The sequence below is a fragment of the Bos taurus genome, chromosome 22, assembly GCF_002263795.3.
Source record: "Bos taurus isolate L1 Dominette 01449 registration number 42190680 breed Hereford chromosome 22, ARS-UCD2.0, whole genome shotgun sequence".
In the NCBI taxonomy this organism is placed as follows: Eukaryota; Metazoa; Chordata; class Mammalia; order Artiodactyla; family Bovidae; genus Bos; species Bos taurus.
This window is the reverse complement of record NC_037349.1, coordinates 53,763,806-53,790,562: the sequence shown is the minus strand read 5'-3', so window position 1 is coordinate 53,790,562 and position 26,757 is coordinate 53,763,806. Positions and strand designations below refer to the sequence as shown.

The window sequence follows — 26,757 nt, the reverse complement described above, 5'->3', positions numbered from 1 at the left end:
CTGCCTGCAATGCTGGAGACCCAGGTTCAATCCCTGGGTCCAGAAGATCCCCTGGAGAAGGAAATGGCAACCCACTCCAGCATTCTTGCCTGGAAAATCCCATGGTCGGAGGAGCCTGATAGGTTACAGCCCCTGGGGTTGCAAAGAGTGGGACACGCCTAAGCGACTTCACTTTGACTTTTTGCTGGACCACAGCCTCTGGTATCTCCTTAGAAACGGATCATGGGAAGGAGCAGTTTTGTGCTTGTATGTGTGAAAATCGGATCTCTGCTCAGTCATTCTCTCCTTTCCTATCCACTTCCATCTTTGAGTGTTATAGTTTAAAATTCCAGATATCTTTTAGTTTCACCATAGGTAGGTTGTTGATTTTCTCTTTCTTCTGTATACACGAGTTACTTTCCAAAAGGATAAGGGAGGTGGTAGGAACATCTTTCCTCCACCTTCTGGGAAGCAAAAGTGCCATTTTCACTTCTTTGCTGAGGAGCATGAATGAATATTTTCATGTATTTGTTTAATCTTTTGATCCTCCACTGGTGTGAATTATCTGTTAATACCTTCAAAGAACAAATTCTATAATAATTAGCACAAAACACAGAGGTTCTAAAGCTTCTTTTTCTCACTTGTCTCCTCTGAGACGCACAGGGTGTTAAAGCCCCAGCTGACGGGCCTCCACCGTTGTCTGCCCTCATTTTCAGATTGCCTGACGCCCGTGACGGCCGTGAACATGCTCACCCAGCAGGAAGTCCCGGTCATCATCTTGGCCAAAGATGACTTGGAGGGCTCTCTAGATGCAAAAATAGGTAAGTAGCTAGTAAAATGTAAGCAGGAGAATGTCTTTAAGCAGGCTTAAGATCAAAATACTAGCCTGGAAGAGCTGGCTGTATATTCCATGATCTGTTTTGCGTCTTTGTAAAAATGAGTGTGCCTTCATTTCATTGTCTCTTATTTAAAGCATTGCATTTTGAATAATCAAAAATGTCTGGCCCACAGATTTTGCCAGTGGAGCTAGTTGGCAAGACTTGCCTATACAATGTGGGGAACAGTACTACTCAGATAAGAATCCCATTTCAGAACTCACAGAAGCAGCAGCAGCTACTGAGATGGGGGTTCAAAGCACACATGATTGATGCAGGCTAACTTTTGGGGGAAGACTTAGTGGAGGGGGTGAACTTGAGCTGTGCAAGAAAGGGATTGTGAAACAGCAGTAGAATCGAAGGCCTTTGTAGAGCTGTAAATTGCACGTGGTTGGTGGCCTTACTCATTGCTGAGTGTTCTAAACTACCGCCACCTAACAGGAAGTCTGGGGTTGAATCAGGGGATGGAACCTGATCATATCCCATCCAAGACCTACCCTGAGGGGGACCGGAACATCTCTTTTACAACTTCCTACTGTAGATTCCAGCCCATCACCAGTGTGCTGGGACCTGCAGAGAAAGTTACTGCCACACCCTCTATCTCCTGGCACACACAAGAAATAGCGTTGCTTATTGAAACCATGTTTTTTCCTTACAGCCCTCAGATGCTTTTTTGACAAAGTGATTTGAAGAAACACCAACCCAGAAAACAGATATTTAGCCATTCAAGTCATTCTTATCTGACAGTTTAACCTAGAAAATATGTTGCTTAAAAGACATAATTCCTTCTAGTACTTTAATGCATCTTATAATTAGTAAAATTCATTAATATAGCCAGCCAAGTTGAACAGTAAAGGAAGCCCTTGCTGATGTGGCTTTTTTTTTTCCCCCCTCATTTGGTATTTTGAGTCAAAGTACCAGCACAATATTGAGAGTTCTGAAGGAAAAGGGTAAAAGAAAAAGAGAAATCTGATTTTCTTGGGTATGCGTGGGAAATCATTTTTCCTATTGTCTTCATTTCACATACTTCCGTGATTAACATTTTCTAAGTTATCGTCTGTTGCCCTCCAAGAATAACAGAAATGAAAGTAAACGAGATGAAGTAGGGTTTTCACCATCTTACCGGCATGTTACAAATGGTTTACATTCTGCTGAGCCCCACATGGCCAGCACGGTGGCCCAGTGCGAGCTTGATGCGGTCAGGTAAACCTGTGATCACGTCTCCATTTGAAGATTGCTCTGAGTTCCCCCAGACCCCACAGGACTGGAGTAAATGACTCTCCCCCCTCCTCGTCCATGACCACTTCTCGACAGTCTCCATTGCTTGCCATCTGTCCTCACCCTTCGGGGTCTTTCAAGTCCACTCTGACAGTTGATTTGCTTCGTTACATGCTTTTTGTCAATAATCTCAGCTGGAACAAACACCACAGAGCTTTCCGTCATGCCGTGGCATTTTCTATCTTACCAAGGAGGTTTAGAACCCACACCCTAAATATTAAGTCACCCTTGTAGGGCAGCGTTCCAGAGAGGTTGTTCATGGCGACCTGACGTGTGTCTGACCCTTAGTTTTCTCTCTCTCAGTTGCCGTGTGGCGTGCTGTGTCCGCAAGGATGTCAGCAGTTTTGACAGCTGTCCCTACAACACGAGTTCTCAACCAGGGGTGATTTGGGCATCAGCTGACATTTGGCAACTGTAGAAACATTTCTGCTGGTAGGGACCAGGGAAGCTCTTCAATTCCTACACTGCACAGAACAGCCCCACAGCCAACTTCAGAATGTCACATAGGGCCCAGGTGGAGAAACCCTGGCCTACAGAACTGACAGCTGAAAAGCCTGTTTTCTGAAGAGCTGAAGCTGAAACAGCAGGCCCTGATCCTCTGAATGAGCGATTTCCTTACACTCAGCTCTGTCTCCTCAGGGGCGTATGTGGGTTGAAGACTAAATGTCTATTCAGAATGTACTGTTGCCTCTGGGAACAAAGCACAGTGTGGAGAAACACAGTTGCCAGCTTTCCACTTCCTGCCCGAGTGGATGTTTCTGGGGTGCTGGGAGACGCTAGCGGAGTCAGCCCTGCTGATCAGGAGCACCCCACTGTCCTGCGTCCCTGAAGGAATTCAAAGACCAGGCTTCCCCAGGTGCTTGTGATTCGCTGTTCAAGTGACAGAAGCACCCAAAATTGTGAATTTTAGAATTACAAGTAATTGTTTTTAAAGAAAGTAAACAAAGGAATAAGACAACCGAAAGTAGTGTCAGTACGGAACACCGTTGTGTCAGGGTGGTGAGTTTCCCCAAGACTATTCCCTTTTCTCAGTGAATGCGATGTGATTTGATCATTTCTCTGACTGAAAAAGATAGAGTCTCCCTTCGAAAGCTAATGCTGAGTGCCCGCGCTGGCAGTCCTTTTGTGATTTGGGCATTTGCAAAGAAGACATTTTGTATTTCTTCGCCTTGAACAGGAATTCCCAGCACCAGCTTGGAGGACTCCGCCTTGGCCCAAACCCTGGGCCTGTCCTACTCCGAAGTCATTGAAGAGACGCCAGATGGTACAGAGAGACTGCGCGGCTCCGCGGAGGTTGGTGGGGCCTAAGGATTTACTTCTAAACTCATGGTCTTCACGTGAGCTTCATGATACATTTTCCCCTCGATGCAAGTTACAACCTACCATTTACCATTGCATTCATCTCCACACCTAACAGTCTTGCAGCCTCGTTTCGAAATCTATGAAACCAAAATAATGTTCTTTTATTACTATTATCATTTACTTTTATTCATTTATTGGCCGCACAGGATCTGAATTGCAGCATGTGAACCCCTAGCTGCGACACATGGGATCTAACTCCCTGACCAGAGGTTGAACCCAGGTCCCCTGTATTGGGAGCATGGAGCCTTAGCCACTGGACCACCAGGGAAGCCCACAATAATGTTCTTTTTCAAGATCTAGAAGCTTCTCAACTCCAAGTTGAACCTGATCCCTGAATAGTATAGTTGTCAGAATAGCTAGTACCTTATTTTGGGAATCTTCTGCATGAGAAAAATGACCTCCTCCAGGGAAACTGGTTCCTTGAGGCAGTTGACCAAAATTGGCTCTTCCTTTTAGAGCTCTCTCTTCTCCCCAGATACTTATTTCCAGACAGTGGCAGTCCAGGGTGGTGGCCTCAGGGGAGCAGCTCATTCTTACCGCTCTCCTTCCCCTCTCAGTTCACAGGTATGAAGCGGCAGGATGCATTTCTAGCCCTGACTCAGAAAGCCCGGAGGGAGAGAGTGGGCGGTGACGTGACGAGTGATAAACTGAAGGACTGGCTGGTCTCGAGGCAGCGCTACTGGGGCACGCCCATCCCCATGGTCCACTGCCCGGCCTGCGGGCCCGTGCCGGTGCCTTTGGAGGACTTGCCCGTGACCTTGCCCAGCATCACCCCTCTCACTGGCAGGGGAGGCTCCCCACTGGCCTCAGCTTCCGAGTGGGTAAACTGCTCCTGTCCTAGGTAAGGAGCCACACCCCTCGGCCACGATTGCTAACTCTCCTCTCGGACTTCTGCTTGGTTAGAAAGAATAACATAGGTCTTTTGCAACCTTAGAAAGAGGAGGCTGGAATCTGGAGCCCAGCCCTGTGATGGGTGCCCTCTTCTCTCCTCTGGGCTGGTGGAGGCAACAATATCAATTCACATCTTTCCCTGAAACAGCCGATCCAACTGATGGAAAAGCTACACATTTTCATCATAGCTTTGGAAAAGACCACTTTCCTTCACTATATATTCTAAAGAGCTTCTCAGAGAAAAGAGTAAATGCCTGCGGTTTTCCCACAGAGTGACTATGATAACAGTGGAGATTTTATCACAAGCAGCAGGATAGTAGCTACGAGGACAAGTGTACTCAGGGGTCTCGTTCTTTAATATCCTGAAATATGTCATATCTCCTTAATTCTCATTTTGGAAGTAGGATTATGTTTTCTGTCAATTCACTGGCGTGTCTCCCATTTTTTTTTTTTTTTAAGATCTTTTGATGTGGATCATTTTTAAAATCTGTATTGAATTTTTTACAGTATAGCTTCTGCTTTGGTGTTTTGATTTTTTGGCCCTGAGACATGTTGGGGTCTTAGCTCCTGACTAGGGATCGAACCCTCCCCCGCCCTGCATTGGAAGGCGAAGTCTTAACCATTGGACCTCTAGGGAAGTCCCTCCTGTGTGATTTTTTAGGATGCCATTCCAACTGATTAAAAAGTAAATAACAGATACCAAAGTGTAGTATTTCCCTTCGTCCTTGTATGGAAAAGCTGTTTTTCTCTGCCTTGTAGATCGTGATGGGGTTGTTTAAAGTTTTGAAATAACTTAGTCCTCTTACTACCACCTCTAGGTCAGTAATTAGGTAGCCACCTAGTTGGATGGCATCATCAACTCAATGAGCACGAGTCTGAGCAAACTCTGGGAGATAGTGAAGGACAAGGGAGCCTGGTGGGCTGCAGTCCATGGCTTAGCAAAGAGTCAGACACGACTGAGTGACTAGACAGCAGTGCGCATGCGTGGCTCAGGCTGGCGAGACAACACTCACGGCTTCAGGTCCTGACCCGGCCTCTTCACTAGCTATGTGGTCTTGGGAGAGTCACATAAGCTCACTGAGCATTGATTTCCTTATCAGGAGTGAAAATAACCCCATGAAGGGGTTTCAGAAGACTAGAATTAACTCATGGAACCCTGCACAGTGGCTCCTAGCAGACACTCTGTAACTGGAAGTGTTAGTGACGTTCTGCCCTGGCCTGCCAGCAGTTCACCCACGAGCTCACTCAGGCAGTTTTGAGGTTTGCGATGGGGCTTGCAGGAATGTAGGAAGCTCTGAGCCAGGTAGGGGAGAGTTAGCACACCCTTTTTGTTAATAAGCAGTAACAAAGTACTTCTCTGTTGGAGACATGGGCAGCCTTCAGCCCACCCATTGTGGCAGCCCAGGGCCTTGGTGGTGGGGATAAGATCTACCTTGTCTACTGATGCCTGGAGAGCAGACCCCAGGCGTGGGCTTGGTCAAGGCTCCCTGTTGAATCTGATGAGCTTGCAGGGCTGAGAGCTGCTGAGCCGTGTGGCCAAGCGGGACAGCCCAGTGGTAAGGACCATGGGCACCAGAGTCCAGCAGAGGTAGATTCATTACCCTTGAGCTCCAGGACCTTGAACGGATTTCTCAACCTCTCTGAACCCTAGTTACCCATCTGCAAAGTGGGAACGTCAGTAGTGTCTACTTCAGCATCCCCAGAGTTACTGGGATTAAATGAGACAAAGCCCGGGAAGCGTTTGGCTCGGTGCCCACCACCCAGTTTTAGTCTTATTAATGCTGGGGCTGATGATGGTAGTAACACTGTCACTGTCACCATTGTCTGCCTCCCATTTTCCAAGTAGTCTCTTCTGTATAATCCGGCTTTTAGTGTCAGCCATAAAAAGTGTTGGTCATCTTCAAATCCACCATGACCATTTAAAAAATCAGCATGGCAAGTTTTGGTCAGATATCAGCCCCTTTTATTAGTTGAGTCCCTGCGTTTTCTTCCTAAATTGTATGCGTGCCCTAACAGTGAGGAAGAAGAAGAGACATTTATCTTCTAATTATTTCCCCAAAATAGTATGTGTTCTGGTTGCTTGCTCTCCAAATAAAGAGACCTGGCTTTCGTTTAGAGATGCACTTTTGAGATCAGATTCTTAGAGCAGCCCTGGGTGGTAGGAAACAGGATTAGGGGTCCCTTGGGGCTCTCTCCGGTAAGCCCCTTCCCCTGGAACCACCACTGTTCCCAGTTGGAGGCCCCCTGACTGAGAGGCATGAGGCCCCAGAGCCCCGCCAGGTGTGGGCTCCTGTGTTCTCTGCTCAGCCACTTCCATTTAATAAGCAGGAGGTGGGGAGTGGCTGTTTCCTCCAGTAATATTTGGAAAGCCAGTACCAACTGCTTCACATGTGCAGCATATAAAGGCAACGCTTCTTCTATTTTTTTTTTATGCCTCCTTTTATTTTTAAAATTAAAAGCAGACTGAAGCCCTTACGTGCTAAATTAGCAAAGGATTCATCACTTCCTCTTTGGGGCGCCTCATCCCCCTCCTCAAATTTTCCAAGAACCGCCCCCCCACCCCGCCACCGAGGACTCATCCCACCAAGAAGGCAGCATTGAGAGGGGTGGTTGGTTCCGCTTCCATGCTTCAGAAGGGAGAGCCTGGAGTCCGAGCTGTGTTCTCCTGCTGTGGCTTCTCACAGCCACAAAGGGTCCCTGCTAATAGCTGTCAACCCCCATCCACTACTGATCCATGCCTTTGAGGGGTCTTCAAGGGAGCCAAGCACCTTCCTTGGCCAGGCTTGGCTAAGGGTACTGTCTCTTGCCTTCCCAGAAGTGGTAGCTTATGGCTCCAGTCCGCTGGGCCATCATCCTACTGACATGTTTCAAAATTGGTTGGTAGTTGGGCCCTTATGAAACCTCAGTCCTCCCCACGTATCACATCCCTAGGATGAGCACTGCTTTTTGTTTTCAACCCTTCACATACCACGCATCTCCCTCCACTCACTGTCTTGAACTGTGGGGCTGTCTTCACCTTCTGTGAGGAGCCTTCCTTTAGACAGTGGTGTGTTGGTGAGTGTGTACTAAGTAGATCACTGGAGGGGGGCTTCTGATCTGTAATGTTGGCCCATTTCTATGGTACAGGTACTTCCTCCAAGGGCTAACTTCAGATGACCCCTTGGCATCACTCAGTCGTCCCACTGTTGTTGGAAAGAGATCTCAAGAGTCAATCCTCACAAACTGTTATGAGTTGCTCCAGCACACTTCTGCCTTTGGGTCTCCATGGTGGCTTATCTTCCTGAGGTCACCCCCTGTGGATATCTGCTCCTCTCACCCAAGAGATAGAGATAGGAAGAAAAAAAAAAAAAAGTTCATTTTTCAGCGCAGTATCTCACTACATTTGGTTTTCAACTTCTCTTCATAAACTGATGTGCCCCAGGAGCATCAGTGAGTAGTAGGCACTGGCTGAAGACAGTTGTGACATGCCTAAGAGAGAAGTGAGTGCATAAGGAGAGAAGATTGCCGTTAGATACTCTACCATGTTCAATTCAGAGAAGTAGAGAATACGGGCTTTTATAATTGTCGAAGATTTACATTTTTAAGTTTCTTTAAAGCATTGTGTACTCTGCAGTACAAAGAGAGCCCATACCGTGAATTGTTCTTTTCATGATGTGGCATTGTTCTTGTGACATTTTGAATTCGTACTAATTGTTATAGCTTTCTGAAAAGCTGGTGGAAAATGCATTAATACTTAAAAAGAAACCAATTGATGAACTTTCTTTCCTTCTTAGGTGCAAAGGAGCAGCCACAAGAGAGACAGATACAATGGATACCTTTGTGGATTCTGCTTGGTACTACTTCAGATACACTGACCCTCAGAATACTCAGAGGTACAGAAAGCCCTGCTGAATTCATGAGCATGTGTTGGTCTGGGTCTTCCATGAAGCAAACATCAAGATAGAATTCAATGGGCAAGAGATTTATGGGGGCAGGTGCCTCTGGGGAATAAAGAGGTGAGGGAGCGGGAGTCGGCAGGCAAGCCCTGGACTAGGATATAGGTCTGACACCGATGAAAGAAAAGGATGAAGGCAGGAGGATTGGGTTGAAGAGCTTCAGACCGCAGCACAGCTTGAAAATTCTTGAGCAGGCCGGATGGGAAATGCTGAGAGTCCCAAGTCAGGAGGCAATGCCTGCTCTGGTCCGCTCCTCCCAGGAGGGCACAGGCTGCCATCAACCCCGGTGGGTCCAGAGATGAAAGAGCTGGAAGCCATGGGTCAACTGTGCTCTTTGAAACAGGCTCTTATAGTGAGTGTGCTCAATTATTAAATTAGATTCTTCAGAGCCAAGTAAATCCCAGGTATAGGAAAAATGAAAAAGAGTAAGGAAGAGCTTTGGTAATACCCTCTTTGGCCCTGCAGTGAACTGCACTTGTGCAGTCACAAATATGTAAAGTTATTAACTTAAATGAAAGTAATGATGCAAGTGTACAGGGAGGGTAGAAGAGAGAGAGTCAGTGAGCTGAGGGCATGACCTCTTAGCATATACAGTCACTAGATAATTTCCAATACTGATAAATGAACAAAGCATATAAACATATTTTTAAATAATTGCCAGGAAAAAAGCATCTGAAAGGGTTAAAAGTGGCTAAGTGACAGGTAGGAGGTGTGGGGGGAGGGTGGTGAAGGAATGGGGCTGGACACCACTGTTCTACATTATAAACGTTTCAGGACTGTTTTTTTCAGCTATGTGCATGTGCTTCTTTGACAAAAATAAATGAGGGAAAGAGAGCAATAGGTAGATGGGTAGAGAAGGAAATGAGAACAAAAGAAGACTGATGCAGAGCACAGGAAACCACAGACACTGCGCTTCAGGGACCTTGCCAACTCGCTCTTGTCCACAGGAGAACCATTATACTGAAACCCTGTAGGCCAGGTATAAAAATGTACCCATTTTCTTCGCTGGTTGGGAGATAATGTATTTCCAGGGAGACGGGCGCTCCTGCCTGCCCCAGTTCTGCTATTCTGTGATTCACGTGGAGGCTGTGCAGAAATGAGCAGGAGCCAGAGTGAACAGCAGCTGGCAGAGGCAGAAAGGGCACAGAGGGATTGCCGTGCCTGGGACCAACCAGGCAACCCCGGCCAACCCACAGAGAGGCCCCTCTTCTGGGTCTTCCTTCTCAAAGGAGCTTTTATTGCCTTCCATTTCACGTATGGTTGTGAGAGTTGGACCAGAAAGAAGGCTGAGCGCTGAAGAATTGATGCTTTTGAACTATGGTATTGGAGAAGACTCTTGAGAGTCCCTTGGACAGCAAGGAGATCAGACCAGTCAAATCAGACCAGTCAATCCTAAAGGAAATCAACCCTGCATATTCATTGGAAGGACTGATGCTGAAGCTGAAGCTCCGATACTTTGGCCACCTAATGTGAAGAGCCAGTTCATTGGAAAAGACCCTGATGCTGGGAAAGATTGAGGTCAGGAAGAGAAGAGGGCAGCAGAGGATGAGATGGTTGGATGGCATCACCGATTCAATAGACATGAACTTGGATAAACTCCGGGAGGCAGTGAAAAACAGGGAAGCTTGGCATGCTGCAATCCATGGGATTGCAGAGTCGGAAAGACAGTGACTCAACAATGGCAACAATAATTTAGGAAGAGCAGCCTTACAGTGCAGGGGAAATCAGACTCTCCACCTCTCAAAAAGGTTCAAGGGAAAACCTTTCTACAGATGACGGAGACTCCGGCTTAATGAGGGGCCCCTGAGTGGCGAGACGCACCCTGAGACCTTCACAGCCCCCGGTGTGGAACCCCACCCGCCACATCATTTCCCTCATAAAATGCTGCTGTGCGTTCCCATGCTGCCTCGTGTACCTCACTGGGTGGTCTCCAGGATAGATCATAGATCCCAGCTAGAGCTACTTCCACTGTCTCACTCCTCAGTTTACTTCAAGCTTACTTTCAGGCACCATCCTTGACTTCCCTTGCTTTTCTGTCACCTGCGTGAGCAGTCACATTTCTCCAGGGAGCCATTTTTCACAAAGAAACATTATTTAAAATTTTGCCAGAATTCTGGCATCCTAGCTGGAGGAGAGAAAGCCAAGCTGTATTAAGATGCAAACACAGGGTGTTTGGCCAGGCCCACCTGCCGAGCCCTGGGCTCCTGCTTCCAGCCCGAGCTGGGGAAAACGTGCTTGAGGTGTGGGGAGGAGAATTCACAAACACAGGAAACCATGGGGCGCAGATCCTCCACAGGCCAAGGTTTGCCTCACTGGATGACCTCAAGAGAGGGCCTTACCTTGGGGATGAAGAGATCTGTCCCCAGCCAGTGCTGTTTCTCCCTCCCACCCCCCACTAACCCCACACCCGACAAGAACCCCAGCTAGAAACAGAGGGAGTGGCCTTTTCCTCCCTGGCATCCATTAGGATTGGGAATGATGCTTCCAGTGAGGAAACTTTTCTTTTAGGACCTCCATTGACCAAAAAATACTTGTTGGGTGAGAGAGACTTGGGCTATTATAATTACTCTACGTATGCTCAGGGCATTTTAAGAAGCATATACAGGCTCTTGCTGACTATCTGCATTTTGGGGCTACTTTTAAGACAGAATTTCTGTTTTAAAATGAATGTTTAGTATCTGCGTGAGTCTCCATTTTAAGTGCCATATTGCCCTCTATTGGTAAGAACTCAAAAATCTCTATTGTCTATGGTAATAAAAATTAAAATAAAACTAGACAGTCAAATATATGCTTTGTACAGAAATACCTTTAGTGCTGGTATATATTCCTTTTGTCCTCATTCTAAGTGAAAATCACATTTGTTAAAATGTGTCAGCAATGGCTTCTGAAACAGTTCTTGCAAATTTCATAAATTAATATTGCTCTGACATTTTTCTCCTCTCTTATGTAAGCTTCTCATTATATTTTATAATGAAAATCACTGTTTTTCTTTCACGTAATTTATTTCAGGGGATATGCAAATTATAATGTCTGTCTAATTTATGCAGTCGTAACAAAGTAGGTTTTTTTTTAATAAATGACCATCTCTCTTCCTCCCAGCCCTTTCAGCGCAGCCTTGGCAGATTACTGGATGCCTGTGGATTTGTACATTGGAGGGAAAGAGCATGCTGTCATGCACTTGTTCTATGCAAGATTCTTCAGTCATTTTTGCCACGATCAAAAAATGGTCAAACACAGGTGAGCATTTACACTGCTTTGCAAAAGAATTCGGTTTCTTGAATAGCAGCTGAAAGCAGGCGTCAGTTCTTCTGGAGCAAGGTGAATACATACGTAGCAGAAGAACTCGTATTTTTCAAGTGTGCTTCCGAGGTCACTGTCAGCCTTGACGTTGGAAGGCCACTTGTGCTGTTGAGTCAGTCCCAGCCCGTGCCGTTTGCCTGCTCACACAGGATCTTCGCTTCAGCTCTTCTCTGTTAGGTGGAGTTAAATCTCTGCTAATGGAGACTTTTCACCTGGGAGGCAGCGGAGAGCTTTCATTATGTTACATGGCTTTTTATAGCTTCTCGTGCGAGGTCATGTTTATCATCAGGTCCTTCAGTGTCCGCTGTTTCCAAGCTTGACTGAATCCTGTCTCGATATATCACTGATAAAAGTGTATGATGGATTAAAAGCTAGGGGGAAATCCATTGAGAAATTCGTTCCCTGTTGGTCTGTAATCTGTTCCCCATGGTGTTCAGAAAGATGTGTGTGTGGGCTTCTTTCCCATGAAATACCTCATATATATATGTATATATATATGTGTGTATGTGTGTGCATATATATAATGTGTATAATATATATATTTAATGTATTATACAATTATAAAATTATACAATTTTTAAAATAGAATGACCATCCATGCACCCCCTTGTCACATTTGGAAATAGAGTCTTAGAGGCCCCTTAGAATACCCAGGCTGCCCTCTCCAATCAGATCATCCCCATTCCTACACCTCTGCCTCTCCCCTCACACAGTGCCATTTCTGAATGTTGAATTATGCATTTCCTTGCTTTTCTTAAAGTTATTACTTCTTGATGTATTCTGACTTAATTTCTGTCTTACACTGAGGTACGGTTGATTTACAGCCTCGTGTTAGTGTCAGGTGTGCAGCAAAGTGATTCGGTTTCATATATACATATATATATATATTTATGTAAAACCGTCTTTTGCAGATTCTTTTCCCATATAGTTTATTGCAGAGCATTGAGTAGCGATCCCTGTGCTGTACAGTAGGTCCTTGTTGATTATTTATTTTATATATATTATTGTGTATATGTTAATCCCAAACTCCTAATTTATCACTCCCCTCAGCCTTTCCACTTTGGTAACCACAAGTTTGTTTTCTACCTTTGTGACTCTATTTCTGTTTGTAAATGAGTTCATTTGTATCATCTTTTTAGATAGCACCTACAAGTGATATATATTTGTCTTTCTCTGTCCGATTCACTACATTTAGCATGATAATCTCTAGGTCCATTCATGTTGCTGAAGGTGGCATTATTTCACTCTTTTTTGTGACCGAGTCATAGTCCGTCGTATATTTGTATGGCATCTTCTTTACCCGTTCCTCTGCTGACGGACATTTAGGTTTCTTCTGTGTCTTGGCTAATGTCTGCAGTGAACGTGGATGTGCATATATCTTTTCAAATTATGGTCTCCATAGTGGTTGTACCAATTTACATTCCCACCAACAGTGTAGGAGGGTTACCTTTTCTCTGCACCCAACATTTGTTATTTGTAGACCTTTAAAATCTTATTCATTTATTTACGGCAGTGCTGGGTCTTCATTGCTGTGTGTGAGCTTTCTCACGCTGTGGCAAGCGGGGGCTGCTCTCTAGTTGCAGTGCGTGGGCTCCTCGTTGAGGTGGCTTCTCTTATTTCGGAAAGTGGACTCTTGAGTGCACAGGATTCAGTAGTCGTAGCTCGAGGGCTCCAGAGCAAGGGCTTAGTTGCCCCAAGGCATGTGGAACCTTCCCAGGCCAGGGATCAAGCCCCTGTCTCCTGCACTGGCAGGCGGGCTCCTTACCACTGGACCATCAGGGAAGTCCTGTTTGTAGACTTTTGATGATAGCCATTCTGGCTGGTGTGAGGTGCCACCTCAGTTCAGTTTGATTTGCATTTCTTTAATAATTGGCAGTGATGAATATTTTAAGATATATGTGTTGTTTCTGTCTTTGAACTTTGTATAAATAGAATCATATTTCACATATTCTCTCTTGCTTCCCTTGCTCAGCATTTTTGGAATTTCATCCATCTTGCTGCATTGAGTAGTTGCATTTCTCTTTTATTGCCATCTGGTATTCGATTGCTTGGAATAGAGTTTCTAATACAGAGTTCAGTTCATGTCCATATCATTAATGTCCTTGGGCTGTTTTGTGCAGCTATGAACAAAACTGCTAGGAGCATCCATGTATGTTTCCTGACATACACACATGAGCAGTTCTCAAAGATATGTGCTTATCTTATATATGTGGGATTCCCGAGTTGTAGGATTACTCACATGATCAACTTTAGTAAGAAACCCAGGCTGGCTTTCAGATTGATGATAGAAACCTACACTGGCACTACCAGAGGTGAGCATCGTATTGATTACTTGACATCCTCACCACTACAACATACAGTGCTGCCATCCCCGCATCTCTGTGGAGGACGGGTTCTGGGACCTGCTGAGGGTACCAAATCTGCAGATGCTCAGTTGCCATGGTTGGCCCTTGATATGCATGGGTTCCACATGCTTGGATTCAACCTACCACGGATCATAAAACACAGAGGGCTGACTGTATTATCCAACTGTAAGACTTTTGTCAGACTTGTGGTTATATAGTGGATGACTTTGTGAGTTAAATTTGAATTTAAAGACTTAACGAAGTTTAGCATGTTTTCATTCCGTTTATGAGCCTCTGTGTTTCTGCTTCCGTTAATCCCTGCTTGTGTGTTTTGCCCTTATTTCTTCTGGGCTGTCTTTTATCAGTTGTAGGAATTCTATAAATATTCTGGATGCTATGTGTATTGCAATATTTCTTCCCAGTTCTTGGCTTGTCTTATTTTTATGGTGTCTTTTGATGAACAGAAACTTAATTTAATGTAGTAAATTTTAATAATCATTTCCTTTATGGCAACTGCTTTTAGTGTCTCAATATCTTTAATGAAATAGTCTATCATTTCCCCCACTGATCTGCAGTGCCCTTTCCATCATAAATCAAGTTTTTGTGAATATGCAAGGGCCTATTTATAGGACCTTTTTTTTTCTTTGGTCCATTGGTCTATTTGCTTTTTTCCATGCCATTAATAGTTATTTACTGGCATTGTTTATTTTAATTCTACAAGTCTCAATATCCAGTAAGGGCAGTCCTCCTACTCTGTCCTTTTTCTTTAGGAGTACCTTGACTATTAATATATTTGGACTTCTGTTCTTCCATATACATTTCAGATTCCGCTTGTCAGATTCCACAGAGGTTATCTGTTGGGCGTTCAACTGAAATTGCATTGGATCCACATACTTATTAATCTTTTCTCACTCTTGCTTCTTGCATCTCTGAATTGAACATCTGAAATCATTTCCCTTTTATCTAAAACATAAATTAATATTAATACTTTAGAGTCTCTTTTTTTTTTTAAGTAAAGGACCAACTGTTAGTTCTTATTTACCTAAAAATAGATTTATTTCAACCTCATTTCTTAGTTTGCCAACTCAATAACACACTTAAAACAATGTGTTTTTTGTGTCCGATCTGGCTTTTTCACTTGTTTGTCATCAGGACAGTAATTCAGGTTCTTTTGTCTGCCACTCTGCCTGGAGCACCATTCCTGAGGGTTTTTTTTCAGTTGTTGCTGTGCTTGGTTTTTTTCATACAACAACCTTTTAGAATGTTTTTTAATTGAAGAGAATAAAAGGGGAAAATATATCTAGTCATCTCTCTGTCCAGTTAATTGATGTTAACAATTAAAATATTAAATAATGAAAAAGTAATACATGTCTAAAATTAAAATTTTTTAATTTAACTGCATAGAAAGTGAACATTGAAATCTTCCTCCCTGCAGCCTACCTTCTACTCTTCTCAACTGTTAACAGTTTCTCTTGATTTCTTCCAGAAAAATATTTTGTATCTATTGATATACTCATTTTAAAATGTTTCATATATTATATATATATGTCTTTTGCTTTTTTATTTTATAATATATCTTGGTGATCTCTCTACATCAGCATTTATAATTTACGCATAGTTGTCTGTCATATGGATATATTGTAATTTATTTTAGCAGTCACCTTAAGTCGAACCTCTAAAATCCAATTTCATTAAAATGAAGTGCCTCGAAAGCTCCCTCCCTTTTTACCCCGTCCTCAGATCTGTTCCCACATTCTGGTCATGCACACATGGATTAAGTCTACAGAAAGCTAATTTAGGATATAAATTAAATGCTTAAAATAATTCTCATTAGTCCCAGAGACATTCATGTGTAAAAATTAACCCATCTGCATCAGAAGGCCACTAAACACATTAATAGCATTAACCCTCAGGGAAGTATTGATAAATTACAGTCATCCCTGGTGTCCACTAGGGATTAGTTCCAGGACCCCCACTGATACCAAAATCAGTAGATGCTGAAATCCCTCATACAAAATGGTGTAGTATTATTTGTATGTAACTTACACTCTCCTGAATGCTTTAAGTCATCTCTAGATAATTTTATAATGCCTAATACAGTGTAAATGCTATGTAAATTGCCTGGCTACACCAAATTCAAGTTTTGCTTTTTGGAAGTTTCTGGATTTTTTTTTTTTTTTTTTGAATTGATGGTTTGTTGATCCACAGGTTTGGAACCCACAGATAAAGAGGGCTGACTGTAGTTACAGTGTTTGTAACTTAGATTATACCATTTGCCATTCTGCCTTGCATTTCTTCTTTGTGGAAACGTCTTTACCTCACTAGATATAAGCTACCCTGGGGGATGGAACCTGTGTCCTGTTAACTATCACAGTCTCATGGACATTATCTCAGCAAATATTTGTTTCAACCTGTGTCCTGTTAACTATCACAGTCTCATGGACATTATCTCAGCAAATATTTATTTCAATCAGTTGAGTTTAACCCCCCAAAGGAAATGTTCTCCTTGGGATAGGGAAAGTTGGATAGAGAAAGGCTAAGTTCAAACATCAAGTACAACCTGAGAAATAATTCCTTCTCATGTAGGTTTAGGGCTTCCCAGGTGGCTCAGTGGAAAAAAAAAAAATCTGCCTGGCAGTGCAGGAGATTCAAGAGATATGTGTTTGATCCCTGGTTTGGGAAGATCCCCTGGAGTAGGAAATGGCAACCCCCTCCAGTATTCTTGCCTGGGAAATCCCGTAGACATAGGAGCCTGCTGGGCTACAGTCCATGGGGTCGCAAAGAGTCAGACATGACTGAGCATGCATGCACGCATGCAGGTCTAGAAACAAAGACCACAAAGGATTTCTGGCTTCTTAACAGCAGGGCGCATTTCTCGGCCTTGGAGCCATTATTCGTAGAAGGAATGAATGAGTCAATAAATTACCCAATGGCTAACTAATTTAAGATGGAGGACAGGACCTGGCTACTTTTCCGACTTGTTTGCGTTGTTTTCAAACTATAGTCAAGCAGAAAAAGATTTGTAGCATTCCGACATAATTTTAAAACACTGTTTTGGATGTGACTTGTTTCTATTAAATACATTTCTAAAATTTGCAAAGCCTGAGGTCCAGCTGGAATTTGCCTTACCATCAACTTTAAGGGCCAACTGTATGGTATAAATAGAAATATACCTATGCAATATATATTTTAAAAATTCTTCCCAAGATGGTTCAATTCTATTCCATGCCTTCATACTCCCCACAAAAGAGGGACAGTTAAGTCCTCAGAAGGCTGACCTTTCCGAAGAAGGTGCAGAAAGTCATCTTATCTCTGTTTCTCAGCACACTTGTCAGCACCGCTCCTCTTCAGTCACATCAGGGCAACAGTAGCGTCTGAAAACTCTTTATTTCTGAGCATTACCTCTGTAGTGGAGGTGTTTTGTAAACCAGTTGGCCTCAGATGAAATGAAAATCATCCACTTTCTGTGGTGAGTAATTCAGAGCTCTCCAATTAGCATTTATTTTAAAGCCCCCAAACAACTTTATCAAGCTGGTCTAAGGCGAAATTTTGAGACCTGTCAATCACGTGTGTGTTTCTCTTTATTTATTAGCTCCTTTTTCGAAATGTGTATAAATTGGAATTTCCTGTCTATTTCTGTATGCCTTTTGCTTTATCAGGAGGGACTTGGGACTTCAGTTGTCCCGCTTTTCGTTTCTCAGTCAGTCGCTTGGCCACTGTCTCAGGTAGTAGGTCTGGACTGGGAGTCCTGAAACCTCTGCTTCCTGCTCTTGGTCCTGTGATTAGTGGTGCAGATGAGAGTTCTAACCCCTGTGGTTCTCCCTGGCCTCATAGATTGGGGATTCAGTCACCTCTGAGTACCCTTTTCACTCTCTGATTCTGGTTAAATGTCTTCAAATACAAAAGCAAAGGTTTATGTGGATCTAATAATCTTCCTATTTCCTAAAAGAGCCCGGGCCCTTTCTTTCATCACTTGCACATTTAGGTCTGCGGTTTGAATTTCCAGAAGGGCTCTTTACCATTTATAAGAAGAAACTGGCCTCTGGATTAGAAGTCCCAGCCCATGGTACAACTGGTGCCTTTATTGTGTGTCTGAAACATCAGGTTGATGATTAAGCTGGAAGTTATGTCAACAGGAAATTTGCAAAAGAAGAAATGCAAGTGATCAGTAAACATACTCTAAAATGTTTATCTTGTTGGCAGCAAAAGGAACACAAAATAAGCGTTTTCCGTACAGCATCCCAGCGAGAGCGGGTCTCTCATGCACTACAGTTGGGAACAATCTTCGTGAAAAGCATTTTAGCAGTATAGAGGGAGTGCTTTAAAAATAGTCATAAAATAGTGCCTTAAAAAATAGTTTTGGGCACACTAATTGCACTTCTAGAAATCTATCCTAAAACACAAACTAATACACAAGAATGTCCATATAAGTATGATTTCAAGTATTACCCCAAACCTAAATGCCCCAGAATGCTGAGAAAGGGCAAAGTATACTCCATCTCTATGGAGGACTCCATACAACTCTTTATATATATTACAAAGGATGTTGAACACCAAGGAGAAATACATCTGAAGTAATCAGAAGTGAAAAAACCAAGGCAGAAATTTGTAGATACAATTTGATTCTCTGTCTTTACATGTACACACACCAATACACACACAAAGCAAGAGAAAAGACTAGAAAAAAAATTATGTCAGCATGTTAACACTGGTTCTCTCTGGACGGTGAGCTTATTGATGATTTTATTATTTCTTAATGGTTTTTTCCCCAGATGTTTTTTTCCCAATGACTGTGTGACTCTATAACAGAAAATAAAGCGAAGTCATTTACAGTTTATATTCTGAAGCAGGGAAGTGTGCTGGGCATGCAATGTGATTTGTGAGCATGGGGGAATAGCGGGGTGGAGGGGAGTCAGCATCAGCCTCAGCTGCTCATACAACCCAGAGAGACTAAATTCCCAGAATTGACGTTCTGTCTGCAGTTTGCAGTCATCAAAGGGTGGGGTGGCGTCAGAAGCTGCTGCTTCCCGTGCTGACAGCCAGCTACTGACCATTGTGAGCTCAGCAGGCCTCCGTCTGTGGTCCAGGGAGCTTTTTCTAATCACACCAGAAATGGAGCTATTAGGAAAAGGTAAGGAAAAAAAGAAAGACTTTACCTGAGTCTCATGGTATTAATAAGATTTCCTTCCAGGCCCCTGGCTATCTGCTAGGAAATGAAAACAGTGATATTTTCAGACAAGCCACGTCTCCATGCTTAGAAACAGGCCAATTATGTGAACACGATGGCCCTGGACTCAGGGCAGGGACGAAGAGCAAGGTGAAGTTAGTCTGAGAAGTCCCAATTAGAGACTGTTTTCAGAGATCTGCAGCTTTCTGCTTTCTTCTTTCCAGATCTACATAGTAGCCGACTGACCAGGCAGGAGAGAGGGGAGCAGGTTATCCAGGGTTTCATAAGTAAGAAAATGTCACCTGCAGTCACTGGTTATGGCTCTGATGAATCCTGAGATTCTTTTAGCCACATCTTGACTAAGACATTCCTGTATGCAGTGATTTTTGTAAGGATGCTTTAAATAGCCTGCCTGTGTTCTGAAATTCCTTGTTAATCCTAATGATTAGTCACCTTTCTCCCTCCCTCCCTTCCTCACACCCACCTTCCCTTCCTTCCTTCTCTCCTTCTTTGGACAAAGGTGCCTTTCTGTGACCAGCAGGAATTAGTTGTAATTTCTGAGTTAGCACAGTCCAGACTGTCAAGGAAACACTTGACAACTCCATCACTTTTCATCATTCTACTTGCGTAGAGCCGTGCTTCAGTGCATATGAAAGTAATCCAACCCTCAGGGTGGTATTGAAGGAGTAAGAGGAAGTCTGACTCAAGGAAAAGAGCACTAATTTGTATTCATGAATGTGAAACCCATCTAGGCCTTCCCCAAGGCCGAGGCCCTGCACAACGCCTCCATCTTTGATGGCTTCGGAATCCGAAGGGGTTTGTTGGTGGCTTGGAGTGGCAGACTTTTCACTTTCTTATCATAAAGCTCCCTGCTATACAGAGCTGTTATGACACATGAATATCTCGGTTGCTTATACAGTTTTGTTCGCAGGTGCCTTTTGGTGAATGAATGTACAAATGGGAAATACACTAATTACACTGTTGTGGATCTGAATTATGAGCTTGGCAGTGTGGTGTGACGTCTTCTCCAGCAGGACCCTTGACGTCCCCTTGGCCCCCATGCCCATGCCACCTGCTTCTCTGTATCACACTCCACGCCTCCTCCTTGCTGGTGATTTATGAGCATGTCTTGGGCCACCCATTTTCCTGTAAACTTTTTGATTGAGTGCAAGAGGGGTCTGTGCTGAGTTGTCGCTCAAATACAAACATGACTCCTCATTCAGAGCTGAACTACACCTAAGGGTAAAAGGGCTGAGAAGCGGCTTCCCAGAGCCCCGAGGCCCTGGAAGAGTGGAGGGGGAATCACTGGGGACTGAGCAGGATTCCAGGAACTGGGGGGCCCCTGCCCCACTGTGGAATTTGTCCCTCTTCCACACTCATTCCCTGCTGATCTTCCCATGGGCTTCAGGTGGACAGAGTCTGAAATCTTTGAGCATGCCTCTCTCTGCAAAAAGGGCCTGACCCTACTTGGAAGCAGTAGCATCCCATGCCCACCCTTCATCCCCTTTCTTCCCTCATCTCTTGTCCCCTCCACACCGTCCCCTTCTCTGCTCCTGCAGATTTGTTTATTCGTTCATCGAAACAAACTCGACATAGCTCAAACCAGTTGCCTTAACTGAGCATCTGTGATGAACTGGGTGCCAGAGGGGTCTTCAAGGATCCTCCTACTCCCCACTCTCGGGGAAGGCAGGCAGCAAAGAACTCACATGAGTGCACAGTGACATGTAATACCTGCCCAATGCAGTTATAGGAACCACACTGGACACACCGAAGAAACAGCAGCTAATTTTGCCCAGGAGGGCCTGAGACGCCTTCCTAGTGGATTTGGCGTTTGAGTGGAGTCTGGAAGGAGGGGTAGAGTTCTGACAAATGGGCACTTCAGGGAACAGTGAGTGAGGACACGGAAGCGCCTGTGGGCAACGCGTGTAAGAAAGAGGAAAGGAAGCGGAAGAGGGGCGGAAGTCCTCCATGGCCGAGCGAGCAGTTTGGACTTGGTGTGGCAGGAGTCGGTCTTCAGCTCTGACTGGACTCTCTGTTCCCCCCCCGAAGCCCTGAGGGTGGGCAGGCCTCCGTCTGGCTCAGTGACAGCAGGCAGGCCGGCTCCGTGAGGGCAGGGCTGGCCTTGCCCTAAATGCCTGGCTCAGCGCTGGACATGTTGTAAGCACTCAGTAAATAGCTGCGGAATAAACAAATGGTAGGTGTCACTCTGCTTTCTGAGCACATGGTCCCAAGAATCCTGAGGCTCAGCCCGAGTCCACCAGGACATGCAGCCGTGGGACCGTGATGGGGGCAGGGGCACCGGGGCAGTCTTTCCATCCCTGCCCTAGATGGCCCTTCCGGCCACCACTGCAATGCTTCAACCCTGGGGGAAGGCAACCTGCATGAGGCTCAACCATCAAGTTGCGTGGTTGCTAACTTTCGGAAATTAAGACTTATTTAACTGGCAGGCCTTGTTTTGGGTGCTCTGCTGTCTGAGAGGGAACGCCTGCCTTTCTGGGAAAGGCCTCCAGTGTGGGTGCTCCCGCGAGATTCCCTCATTCTGAAAGGGGTAGAAGTGGTTTCGAAACAGGCAAAATTGATCCATGGTATTAGCAGCCAGGAGGGTGGTGCCTGGGTGGGGAGACGGTGCCTGGGAGTGGGAGGAGGGGGCCTCCAGGAGGTGGGTCACATTCTGATCGTTGACCTGGGTACTGGTTACACCAGTGTGTTTATCTTGTGGAAATTCCTCAAGTTTTACCAGTAGGAATTACAAGCTTTTCGATATGTGCACTTTACTTCATTTAGAAGTTTACTTTTAAAAAAGAGAGAGAGTTATAAAAGATGAGGGCAGAGAAGTGTATAGCTTTAGGCAGAAAGCCTGGAGTTAGGGTCAGAATCCCACAGGTTGAGGGTTGAGATGGGGGGTTCAAGGGTGGGAGGGAGACTCAAGATGGAGGGGATATATGTAAACTTATGGCTGATTCAACGTTGTATGGCAGAAACCAACACATTATTGTAAAACAGTTATCCTCCAATTAAAAATAAAGGGGCTTGCTTCCCTGGTGGCTCAGTGGTAAAGAATCCACCTGCCAGTGCAGGAGACATGGGTTTGATCCCTGATCGGAGAAGATCCCACATCCTGTGGAGCAACTAAGCCCCTTGCGCCACAGTTACTGAGCCCACATGCTGCAGCTGCTGAAGCCCGCGCCCCCTAGGGCCTGTGCTCAGCAACAAGAGAAGCCACCGCGATGAGAAGCCCGAGCAGTGCAGCTAGAGTTGTTATTGTTGCTCAGTTGCCAAGTTGTGTCCAACTCTTTGTGACCCCACGGATTGCAGCATGCCAGTCCTCCCTGTCCCTCACCAGCTTCCGGAGTTTGCCCAAGTTCATGTCTGTTGAATCAGTGATACCATCCAAACACCTCACCCTCCGATGCCCTCTTCTCCTTCCGCCCTCAGTCTTTCCCAGCGTCTCTCCCAGGGTCTCTTCTGGTGAGTCAGCTCTTCATAGTGATCAGGTTGCCAAGTGATTGGAGTTTCTGCTTCATCATCAGTCCTTCCAGTGAGTATTCAGGGTTTATTTCCTTTAGGATTGACTGGTCTGATCTCCTTGCAGTCCAAGGGACTCTCAAGAGTCTTCTGTAACACCACAGTTCGAAAGCCTCAATTCTTTGGTGCTCAGTCTTCTTTATGGTCCAATTCTCACATCCATACATGACTACTGGAAAGACTATAGCTTTAACTGCTGACCTTTGTCAGCAAAATTATGTCTTTGCTTTTTAATACATTGTCTATGTGTGTCATAGCTTTCCTTCCAAGGAGCAGTCTTCTAATTTCATGGCTGCAGTCACTATCCTCAGTGATTTTAGAGCCCAAGAAGAGGAAATCTGTCACTGCTTCCACCCTTTCCCCTTTTATTTGCCATGAAGTGATGGGACAGGATGCCATGATCTTAGTTTTTTTAATATTGAGTTTTAAGCCAGTTTTTTCATTCTCCTCTTTTCACCCTCATCAAGAGGCTCTTTAGTTCCTCTTTGCTTTCTGCCATTAGAGTGGTATCGTCTGCATATCTGAGGTTGTTTACATTTCTCCTGGCAATCTTGATTCCAGCTTGTAACTCATCCACCTCAGCATTTCGCATGATGTGCTCTGCATATAAGTTAAATAAACAGGGTAACAATAAACAGCCTTGCCGTACTCCTTTCTCAATCTTGAACCAGTCTGTTGTTCCATACAGGGTTCTAACTTGCTTCTTGACCAGCATACAGGTTTCTCAGGAGACAGGTAAGATGGTCTTGATATTACTATCTTAAAGAGTTTCTCACAGCTTGTTATGGTTCATACAATCAAAGGTTTTAGCATAATCAATGAAACAGAAATAGATGTTTTTCTGGAATTCCCTTGCTTTCCCTTTGATCCAGTGAATGTTGGCAACTTGATCTCTGGTTCCTCTGCCTTTTCTAAACCCAGTTTGTGCATCTGGAAGTTCTCCATTCATGAACTGCTGAAGCCTAGCTTGAAGGATTTTGAGCATAACCTTATTAGTATGTGAAATGAGCATGACTGTATGGTATTTGAACCTTCGTTAGTACTGCCCCTAGTTTGAAAAAAAAAAAAAAAAAAAAATTCCAGAAGGTTGCAATTCTATCCATCCCCAGAAGAGGGCAGCATTGCACCACTTAATAACCTGCAAGAATGAAGCCCAAGCTCCTTATTTCTGCCCCTGCCCCTTCTGGAAGCTTAAAGCTACTGATTTTGATCATCCTACTGATAATCTTTACCTTTGGGATCCAAATTATTCCCTCCCTTCTTCCATCCCAAGGACATATTTCTTATTTCTATTAAGAGTGACCAAAGCCATGTACTAAGAGTGAGAAAGGAAAGGAAAAACCTCAAAAACTAGTGCACAGGGACACTAGAGCCTAAGTCGGTAACGGCACGTTCATCCTCCTGCCACTGAGCCCAGCAGGAAGAACGTTGCAGAGTGTCTCTTTGTGTGAGGCAGCAGCATGTAAAATTATTTGAGGAAGATTCCTAAAAGATGAGCTAGTGGTCAAAAATGTGCACCCCGGGGGTGTGCAAAAGTCGGCCCCGTCGAGCCCACTGATGCCCAGGGAAGGCCCCACCGGGTGTGGGGGAGGCCGCCCTCACACGTAGGACACTCGTTCAGCTTGCTGTGTAGCCACTGTCTTCGTCTGCCCAGTAAAAGTAACCATATGATTTTCTCCTTCTGTTTTAAAACTGTGTTATATCTTCTGTTGTAATGAGGTTAAAATCCAGGTGCCACCCCAGATTGGATGGAAGGCACAGATGGCTTCAAGAGCTGGCAGCCCCAAACATCCATGTCTTCCTCCCTCCGTCCCGCCGTCCGTCTGTCTGTTCATTTGTATTTTTTCATCCATCGTCCGTGTTTTGAACATGTTTAAAGGGCCTGTCGTCCATGGAAACAGTGCTAAGCGCTGAGACAGATGAAAGGACAGTCCTTGTCACTACGGGGTAGGGCGGCGGTAGACGGGTATTTATGTTGTCATCAGTACACAGCCTGGGCGTGCTCCTCATGGCCGAGCATGCTGGACATGGCAGGACCCGAAGGAGAGTCCAGAGCTGCCTGCAGGGGACAGGGATGCCCACCAGAGAAGGGGGTGCCTGCGCTCAGTGCTGAAGGCCGGGTCTGGGTTACCCCAGGAACTCAGGCTGAGATGGGCATTCCTGCCGAGTCCTAGGGAGCATGGCTGGTTCTAGGGACAGCCAGGTGTCCCTGGGACCTCTCTGAGGACCAGGGGCATTTGTGGAGGGAGAGGCCCAGAGGGCAGACGGGGCTGGCGGCAGAGAGAGCTGCACACTCGGTCTGTGGGCAGGGGCCCTTGAGCTTCCTGAGGAAAATGCAGATCTGGGGTCTTGGGCATCCAAACCCCAACTTGCCCCGGATACAGCGCGTGTGGCCCAAGGACACCAGGTTCCTCATGGTTCTGTGCCTGTGTTCCTGAGAAATGGGGACCACAGACACCATTGCTCCCCCTTAAAGGTGCTTCTGGGTTAAGTCAGCCTGAGATCCAAGTACACTGTAACAGATCATTTTTCATATCACTCACGTTGTCTGGGAATCTTCCTGGGACGTGGTACAGAAGGACGTCATTCTGCCAGTGGTGACATTGCTGGTGGAATGTCTGCGAGGTAGGAGGAAGGCAGTTTTGTGACTCAAAGAGCTTATTAAGATAGCTTTTGGAGCCAGAACAATGGGGTGACTATTTTTCTGCATGTACGTCTTCCAAATTAACACGGTCCCATGGTGGACAGGCCCTATGACACTGAGTAACTTGACTAATTTCCATTTAATGTTAATTATATCAGGTGTTTTACACCTTGGCAGATACCCGCACACATACACACACCCCACCAAACTCACATATGCACACACACATACATACACATGCTCATAACAGGATTTTAAAACACAGAGACTAGGGATCCTATTTTTCTAGCTGACCTTCATCTCATTTTCAGTCATCCCCGTTGTTCCACTTCATCCCTCTGAGTCCACTGGAGAATTTCCTTTAAACCGCATCTGTCCACACAGCTGCTGTGACGGGCTGCACGGTATACAAAGCAGGGCCCTGTCCAGAGGCCTTCCTCCTCTGTACAGGGTTCATCTGTATTAGCCTCGAGTGTGAAATGAGATTCTGTTAATTAACAAAGCCAACACCCCGTGCCTCCATCACTAGAGCTGCGTTTGTGCTCTGCTTGGCCTCTTTGAGGTTATTGGGTCTTTGAGTTGTTTGTTGTTTGATCTATAAAGTCGTGTCCACCTCCTTGCGACCCCATGGACTGCAGCACACCAGGCTTCCTTGTCCTTCACTGTCTCCTGGAGTTTGCTCAAATCCATGTCCATTGAGTTGGTGATGCCATCTATTGGGTCTTTGAGCCTCTAAAAAGCCACTCCATGTATGTGAGCTTGAAGCCCCCGAGGGTTCTCATGTTGATGGATGAGTTGTGCTGGGGGTGATGTTGGCAGAGAATGTCAATCTGTCTCCTCACTCAAATGTTCCTCCCTGTGCTTTATAAGAGCAAGATATTGACACGTGCTCTCAGCAGAGGTCTCCACAAATTGAATGTGGAGTAGCTCTTTCTTACATACTTTAAAACTGCACAGCAGTTTCAAATCTGAAATAATTTCAGTTCGAGGGTCAAACCTCTGCTTGTCCTCTTAAGAGAAAACATCTTCAGTTCACTATTCAGCCAGTAAGGGTGTGACTAACACTGCTTTTAAAAAAAAAAAAAAAAATAGGCACTATAAATAAATTATAATCCACCCATATAAGGTACTGAATAGATGCTGAAAATGAAATGAATCTGGGGAATTCCCTGCTGGTCCAGTGATTGGACCCAGTGCTTTCACTGCCAGGGCCTGGGTTCAGTCCCTGGTTGAGGAGCTAAGATCCCGCACGCCATGCCGTGCAACCACAAGGAAAAAGGAAGTAGATCTGTGTGGACTAGTAGTAACTGCCTCATCAGAGGGCAGTAGGCCTGGGAAGACAGGGGGAGAGGTGTTTGAATTTGAACAAAAGCGGTATAGTCCTGTATAATTTGCATGATTTAAAAATATTAAAAAGAATTTAAGCAGGCACTGTATAGAAGTTAAGGAATGGATT

The 26,757-nt window shown here is 44.9% G+C and overlaps 1 protein-coding gene across 4 annotated transcripts in view; it reads left to right on the top strand.

Moving 5' to 3' along the window:
- LARS2 (leucyl-tRNA synthetase 2, mitochondrial) overlaps positions 1-26,757 on the top strand; it is a 146,752-nt gene that overhangs the window by 96,155 nt on the left and 23,840 nt on the right. For all 4 annotated transcript variants that reach the window (XM_010817882.4, NM_001435144.1, NM_001435143.1 and 1 more), the window contains exons 10-14: positions 696-800; positions 3,310-3,425; positions 4,052-4,335; positions 8,159-8,257; positions 11,420-11,557. In XM_010817882.4, coding sequence (XP_010816184.2) covers positions 696-800; positions 3,310-3,425; positions 4,052-4,335; positions 8,159-8,257; positions 11,420-11,557 — 742 coding nt within the window. The remainder of the gene's footprint in view (positions 1-695; positions 801-3,309; positions 3,426-4,051; positions 4,336-8,158; positions 8,258-11,419; positions 11,558-26,757) is intronic.